Source organism: Prionailurus viverrinus, chromosome F1 (assembly GCF_022837055.1).
Source record: "Prionailurus viverrinus isolate Anna chromosome F1, UM_Priviv_1.0, whole genome shotgun sequence".
NCBI lineage: Eukaryota > Metazoa > Chordata > Mammalia > Carnivora > Felidae > Prionailurus > Prionailurus viverrinus.
Genome location: NC_062577.1, coordinates 66678459 through 66686058, shown reverse-complemented (window position 1 = coordinate 66686058; position 7600 = coordinate 66678459). Strand labels below are relative to the sequence as shown.

Genomic DNA, 7600 nt, shown 5'->3' with positions numbered 1-7600 from the left:
GAGCAGACAGAGCAGGCGGGGGGAGGGGGGGGTCACAGGAGATGGGCGGGGGGGGGGCAGCCTGCCAATACCGGAGCCAGCCGGGCTCTGACAAGCCCTGGGGAGAGAGGCCAAGGTCAGGGACCAAGGCAGAAGGGGTGGGGTGTTGTGTGGGTCCCAATAAAAAGAATGAGGAGGAGTAAAGGGGCTGCTGCAGGAGTCGGGGGTGGCTGGGGAGCAGCCAGGCAACAGAGAGGAGGTGAGAAGGGAAAAAAACTCTCAGGGGGCAGGAAAACACTATGGCTCACCATTTATTGGACCTTATGCACCACCTCTCTGCAAAGTGCTTCATTTCATCCCCACAGCAATCCAGGGAGGTAGGCATTATCTCCAGTTTACAAACAAGGAGCTGGGACCCAGAAAGTTAAGGTAACTGGCCCAAAGCCACGCAGGCAGGCAGTGACAGAGGCAGGATTCAAGCCCAGATCTGCTATGCTCTGGGGCCAGGCTCTCCTGGACAATGTACACAGCAGGGCCCACTGGGAGGCGGCTGTGGGCAGATGAAGGACCAGCGGGGGCGGGGGGGGGCCCCCGCAGGATCAGAGACCCAGCCTCAGGCTGCAGGTCAAATCCAGGCCGCATGCGCCTGCTTCTGTCCCTCGTAATGTGTCACCTTGCCTTCCTCCCCTGTCCACGCCTGCCTCCCAGCCCGTGAGCCCCATGCCTTGTTGGCTACAGGAACTCGTGAGTCATCGACTTAGAGATGCTCGGGAAGCAGGGCTGTTGGAGGTGAGGACGAATAGGTGCATGGGGGCACAGACACAGGCGTGGGGTGAAGTGGCATCTCGGGTGCATGGGGGTGGCCGGGGCGTGGCGAGGGGCTTGTGAACGGCCAGGGTCACAGTGAAACCTGAGAGAGAAAAGGGAGGACACCGGCTGTGTGCCAAGCACTAGGCTTGCTCGCTATGAAATTTTATTTAATCCTCATAATGATCCTATGAGATGGGCATCACTGTCCCCATTTTCCGAAGAGGAAACTGAGGCTCAGAGAAGTAACTTACACAAGCTGACAACAATTAAGAGGCACCAGACTTAGAACCCACACCTGACTCCAAAGCCCACGCCCTTCTCCATACCTGCTGCCTCTCTGTGCCCATTGGTGGGGCGTGCAGGGAGAAAAGGAGGGGGCTCTGGTGTCGGAGGGGAGAAATGCCCGCTGAGGGTTGGAGCCAGACAGGGGGAGGGGGTGGCGGCGGGACGGGGAGACCAGAGCTGTGCAGCGCACACAGCCGCACGGAGCAGAGGGCAGGACAAGCTCCGTGTGGACAGGACAAGTGGCCAACGAGGATGCTGACAGCAGGTGAGGGGCCCGGGAAGTTGTTCTGGCCTGGCGGTGACAGTTTGTCCTGGCACCTGTTACCGGCTGCACAACGGGGGTCTCTCTGGCTTGTGATGTCATTTTATGCAAAGCAGATCTTCATAAGTAAGGTTCTCTGTGGCCTACAGATGCATGTGACCAACCACTACCTTTTAGAATTCTTGAGAATCTCAAGGCCGTGAGATCGTACACGCTCTGAGCAGCTTCACATAAATCGCTGCTCCTTACTTCCTTATAGCTGCCTCACCCCTCATTGCACTGGAGTTTGGAACCCTGTCAATTTGCAGAGGTGGGAATTCGGGTCTGGAGGAAAGAGACCTGTCCCAGGTCTCATCATGGGACCCCAGGCCTCCTGCCAGCCAAGCGCCACGGCACCCATGGGTGAACAGCCACACTCCGAGCTATTTGTCCAGGAAGACGGAAAAGACGAGAGGAAGTGAGATCGGAGAGGCAAGTGAGCAAAACCCAGGAAGCTGTTTTAAGATCACGGGTACAGCTAAACACTTTTGCAACCAATAGGGATTCAGGGCCGTAGAATGAGCCATATGTCTGCCTTCGAGCCGTTAAGAGCCAGCTTTGTTTTGGGCGCCGTCAGAGTCTCTCCACGTAAAATGCTCTGCCAGTCAGATTCAGTTCCTGCTGGTACTGCTGATGCTCCTGTTCAAGCAGCTGGTGCAGGGCCGCTCGACGGGCCTGGCGGGGGGGGGGGGGGGGTGCAGAACAGAGTGTGACGTCAGGCTGGCCCCTTTCCTCGTTCTCCCGCGATGGCGGTCCAGCGTGCGTCCTCCTGGCTTTGGACTTAGCTGTGCCACAAAGCTAGGCGGTAGCATCGAGGCCGCGCACTGCAGGGGAAGCCTACGCAAGTCTTTCTCCGTGGATGAAACCCCACGTTCAGCAATTACTTGCTGAGAACACCATGAACCGTGACCTCCGCCAGGCACCGGGACACACAGATGGCGACCTGCTGGCGACCGGGTTCTCCGGGGAGAGAGGGGCTCTGAGAGGCAGGTGCTGGGCACGGACACGAGGGGAGCGAGGACTAGTCCGTGCCCCGGGACTGGAGGCCGGGTCACCTGCAGCCGGACGCGAAGAGCCACTTGATGAGAGCCGGTACTGCTCCAGTGTAATGCTGAAAACCTCAGAGGCAGACACACTGGGCAAGTACTGGCAGCAGTGAAGAGCTTGGGACCCCGGTGGACTCTGCAGGGCAGTGAGGGTGAGGCTTCAGGTCACCCTTGCGAGAACTCACCATCAGCAGCTGCTTGTTGGCCAGTGCCAACTCCTGTCCCCTGGTGTCCTGCGTCCTTAGGGCAGCATACAGCTTTCTCCTCTGGCCCAGCGGCGTCTGCCACATACAGTGGGTGTGTGAATTCTGCCACCTGCCCCAGGTACAGAGGAAGGAGCTGACTGGGTCAGTTAGGAGTGGTGACACAACCCCATCACCGGAACCTCTGTGCCCATGTCAGAACACGGCCAGCTCCTTGAAGGGTAACTAGAACTAAGAACCTAGTATGCGCTGAATACACAGGCCGCTGAATCATCATAACCGTGCGTCAGAGATACTAATTTTGCACGGCACACACGGAAACGAAGTTCAGGTGAGTCGCCTAAGGTCACTTAATGGCAGACCTGGGTATCAAAATCCAGTCTAAAAATTAATACCTTCCGTTACACCATGGTTCTCATCCTTAGCTAGACAACATTCTGCAATCATTTAAGGTTTTTTAATTCATGAGAGAAATATGCATTTCTCTCCCCCCACCTCTCTCACACGTGTCCTCTGCTCAGATAACCCTTGAGTTTTATTTTTTTTTTAAGATTTTTAAGTAATCTCTACACACAACGTGGGGTCAAACTCACAACCCCAAGATCAAGAGTCACACGCTTCGGGGCGCCTGGGTGGCTCAGTCGGTTAAGCGTCCAACTCTTGGTTTCGGCTCAGGTCACGATCTCACGGTTTGTGGGATTTTCTCTCTCCTTCTCTGTCCTTCCCCGGCTCGTGTGCACGCAGTCTCTCTCAAAATAAATAAATAATAATTTAAAAAAAAAGCCTCTCATATACTAAATGAGAGTTGCAATCATGCTCTAAGTTCCTGTCTCACTGCCCTCGCTGCTCCCAGAGCCGTGACCCAGTGGCTGCCAGTGTCGCTGCCTCCGGGGGCGGGGGGGGGGGGTGCCGCCTGGGGTCCTGTGGGCAAGATGCCCCAGCAGGAGCTGATGACCCCGTGGTGTCTGGCAACAAAGGAACTTCTGCCTTCCCTGAATCAGGCAACCTTTCACATGGGTGGGGCCATCCCTGGAGCGGTGGGCACAACATGTCAAGACCTGAAGTTATCAGCTCCCCCAGGAGTCCCGCAGTGCTGACAACACACCCGGGGGGAGGGTCCTCATGCCCTGCTGCCACCCAGACCTGGACACCCAGGGTGACATCTGCCTGGACATCCTCAAGGACAAGCGGTCTGCCCTGTATGACATCAGCACCATCCCGCTGCCCACCCAGGGCCTGCGAGAACTCAACACCGATAGTCCTTTGAGCACACGCGCTGCTGAGCCTGGAGAAACCCCCACAGCCTTTAACAAGTATCTGCAAGAAAGCTGCTCAAAGCTGGTCCTTAGCCAAGAACCCGGACTGTGTAGCCTCTCTACGTTATCTTTCTTATTTTTTATGTTTATTTTTGAGAGAGAGAGAGAGAGAGAGAGAGAGCACGAGAGGGGGGAAGGGCAGAGAGATGGGGGACAGAGGATCTGAAGCAGGCTCCAGGCTCTGAGCTGTCAGCACAAAGCCCCACGTGGGGCTTGAACTCATGAACTACAAGGTGATGAACTGAGTTGAAGTCGGACACTTAACCAACTGAGCCACCCAGGTGCCCCTAGGATTGTGTATCTTAAGCTGTGGGGTCACTTTGGTTTAAGTCTCTGGTTGAGCCCTTGTGGTGATGAATATAGTAAACAAATACATGGGGCTTAAAAAAAAGGGGGGGGGGCACCTGGCTAGCCCGGTGGAGCACGTGACTTGATCTCGGGTTCCTGAGTTCAAAACTTATGCTGGGTGTACAGACTATTTAAAAAGAAAATCCTGGGACACCTGGATAGCTCAGTCGGTTAAGCCGCCGACTTCAGCTCAGGTCACGATCTTGCGGTCCATGAGTTTGAGCCCCGCGTCGGGCTCTGTGCTGATGGTTCAGAGCCTGGAGCCTGTTTCAGATTCTGTGTCTCCCTCTCTCTGACCCTCCCCCGTTCATGCTCTGTCTCTGTCTCAAAAATAAATAAACGTTAAAAAAAAAATTTAAAAAAAAAAATAAAAAGAAAAAAATAAAAAGAAAATCCTGGGGCACCTGGGTAGCTCACTGGGTTAAGAGTCCGACTCTTGATTGCAGCTCAGGTCGCGATCTCACGGTTTGGGGGTTCGACCTCGGTGCGGCTCTGCACTGACAGCGTGGAGCCTGGCCGGGATTCTCTCTCCCTCTCTCTCTGCCCTACTGCATGTGCTCACTCTCTCTTGGGATAAACAAACAAACAAACAAACAAATATATATATATATATATATACACCAAATGAAAACTGAAAGCTTTGTTCTTCTGCCCCAGTTCTCAAAGTTACCAGTTTGTGTATTTTTCCAGAAAGTTTTTCTATCATATAGTAGGAAGTATATTTTTTTTATTACCACGCACTCATACATGTTAGTAGAAGTAGTTAATAGTTGGACTTTCCCATCAACACATACACACTTGCTTCATTCTGTGTAAAGGCTGCCTAGTATTTTTATATCATCACTTAACAAGGTAGGCTGTTCCTAGTTTTTAAAATTTAAAGTAATCTCTCCACCCAACACACGGCTGCACGGTCTTGTATGCAAGACGCCGAGATCAAGAGTCACTTGCCCTTGGACTAAGCGCACCAGGTGCCTTGGTTTACTTTTGTAAACAATGCTGTCCAGAATGCTGTTTATGTATGTTCTAGAGCTTTTGCAGGCATATATATGCAAGGTCAACTCTCTAGGAGTACAGCTGCCACTTCTAAGGACATGTGAATTTTGAGATCTTAAGTTTTGACAGATTTCATCAAACTTACCTTTGTTTTTATGTTATAAAAATATTTTTTTGAAGAACTGATCATGTTTGATTATTTTAATTTTTTAAATGTTTATTTTTGAGACAGGGAGAGAGGGAGACATACAGAGTGTGAGTGGAGGAGGGCCAGAGAAAGAGGGAGACAGAATGTGAAGCAGGCTCCAGGCTCTGAGCTCTCAGCACAGAGCCCAAGGCAGGGCTCAAACTCACCAAGTGTGAGGTCATGACCTGAGCCGAAGTCTGATGCTTGACCGACTGAGCCACCCAGGCGTCTCTAAAAATATTTTTAATTTCTATTTATTTTTGAGAGAGAGTTGGGGGCAGAGGATCCAAAGTGGGCTCTGGGCTGACAACACGGAGCCCAATGCGGGGCTCAATGTCACAAACCGTGAGATCATGACCCGAGCCAAAATCAGGAGTCAGACCCTTAATGGACTGAGCCACCCAGGCACCCCCATCAGACTGTGTTTGTAAAAAGGCTGCATCCATCTGGACTCTCACTAAAATTGTATCCATTTTTGCCACCTCACATCCTCGCCAGCTGTGGGAATAACCACCTGTTAAACCTTAAAAACCGGGCTCATCCTCCCCAATCCCAGGCCACGCAGTGACATCTTCTGGGTAGAGGTCCGGACGTGTTTTACAAAGCTCCCCAGGTGAAGACACAGAGCCCAGTCTCGTCATTCGCTCATTCAACAAATACGGCGCACCTATCACGCGATTGATACAACAGATACTTGCATTCTTCTTAAAAAACAACAACAACAAAAACTTGCTCCAATTCTCCCTGGGAGGATGGGAAGAAAGGGACAGTAAAGCCATCTGGGTGGCACGGGGAGCGAGCTCGAGTGAGCACTGGGAGGCTGGTCCATGCTGCGGCCTGCACACCACAGTGTCCTTCCTCGGGAGCCCCGGAGGGCGAAGCAGGTCTGCAAGGTGGCCAGGGGGGTGGGGAGGACACGAGGGTGCAGGGGTCAAGCTGAGGGGAAAGGGAGAGGACAGAAGCAGGAATTACCTGTCGACCATCTTCTTAAATCCCAGGACCCTTTGAAAACTCTGCAAGAAAAGTGAGTTGCTGATCCGCCTCTGGCTGGCACCCCATCCCCAGCACCCTCCTCTCAGTCCAGCACCCTGTCCCCAGCACCCTCCCGGAGGGGGCTCATGGGCCTTTCCTGAGAGAGAAGTGAGGGCACTGGGTCCAGAAAGTGCGCAGGGAGCAGCCTGGGAGCAGCTGGTGTGGAACCACCCACAGTCTCCTGCTGTTCCCACCCGCTCACCTCAGGGCACCTCAGGAAACCGGAGGGTCACCCATCTGGGAAGTTCATCCGGCCCCGCCCCACCCCCCAGCTCTGCACACCTCTTCTGCTTTCGTGGTCTTTCCCACAGACATGTCCACAGCTTGCGGGACACCAGCCCAGGACACAAGCAGGCTCATGTCTCTGTTATCATCCAGTCACCCAGGTTTCAGGAGTCATGGCAACACGTCCGCCTCCAACAATGACCCCGGGTCTGCGACCTGATTGGTCACCTGGCCTGTTGCCCTGGAGACCAGAAGCAAGTCCCAGTTCTCAGGCTATTCTAGGAGCAAAGACCAGAGCCCCAATTTTAGGGTCTCTTCCGCAGGGTCTCAAGAAGCATCCATATGATCCTAGGTCCAAAGAACATATCCTGTGCCTGTTTGATTAAAAGGCACCTATAAAGGAGTGAATCACGTGTTTTAATTGTTCATTTTATTAGTTTTAACGTCAGAGCAGGGCATTGGTCTGACCATTGCTTCACTGTCCCATATAGCGTCCCCAATAAATGAGGGGGGGTGGGATCGTGTCAGGTGCCAACATTCCCTTTCCCATTTATTCAGGACAGCATGTAAAGAAAGCCTGAGGCCGATCCTCGCATTTCCGGGGACCAGGTTGGGTTAACGTTTCCACACAGCCTGGTTTCCATGGAGCACCAGGCAAGTTGTTCTGCGCACCTCACGGCCTCCCCAGACCTCCCCACCAGCTCACGTCTGCCTTTCCAACCAATCAACTCGAAGATGTCTCAAACACAAACGGTTCCCATCCACCTGTGTATGAAGGGGCAGACATAGAATGCACCAGGCCCGGCTCCCCCAACTCTTACAATTTAGGACTATTTATAGTCTGAGGACAGGGGAAAAAAGGCCAATGAACA

General features: G+C 53.2%; 1 protein-coding gene across 1 annotated transcript; it reads right to left on the bottom strand.

Moving 5' to 3' along the window:
- Positions 1 to 1049: 1049 nt before the first annotated feature.
- CFAP141 (cilia and flagella associated protein 141) lies at positions 1050 to 7455 on the bottom strand. The gene is made up of 4 exons (XM_047840163.1): positions 6786 to 7455; positions 6444 to 6484; positions 2607 to 2736; positions 1050 to 2050 (listed from the first exon to the last, which is right to left on the bottom strand). Exons 1-4 carry the CDS (start codon positions 6861 to 6863, stop codon positions 1949 to 1951), a joined length of 351 nt encoding a protein of 116 aa, XP_047696119.1. The 5' UTR covers positions 6864 to 7455; the 3' UTR covers positions 1050 to 1948.
- Between the last annotated feature and the right edge of the window lie 145 nt (positions 7456 to 7600).

What these genes read in the sequence shown, in the direction of transcription:
- CFAP141 (XM_047840163.1), bottom strand. Translation starts at nt 6,863, where the DNA reads ATGAGCCTGCTTGTGTCCTGGGCTGGTGTCCCGCAAGCTGTGGACATG. An exon ending in AGACCACGAAAGCAGAAGAG is followed by an intron (nt 6,485 to 6,785) that starts GTGTGCAGAGCT and finishes CTTTTCTTGCAG; the next exon opens with AGTTTTCAAAGGGTCCTGGG. An exon ending in TTTAAGAAGATGGTCGACAG is followed by an intron (nt 2,737 to 6,443) that starts GTAATTCCTGCT and finishes TACCTGGGGCAG; the next exon opens with GTGGCAGAATTCACACACCC.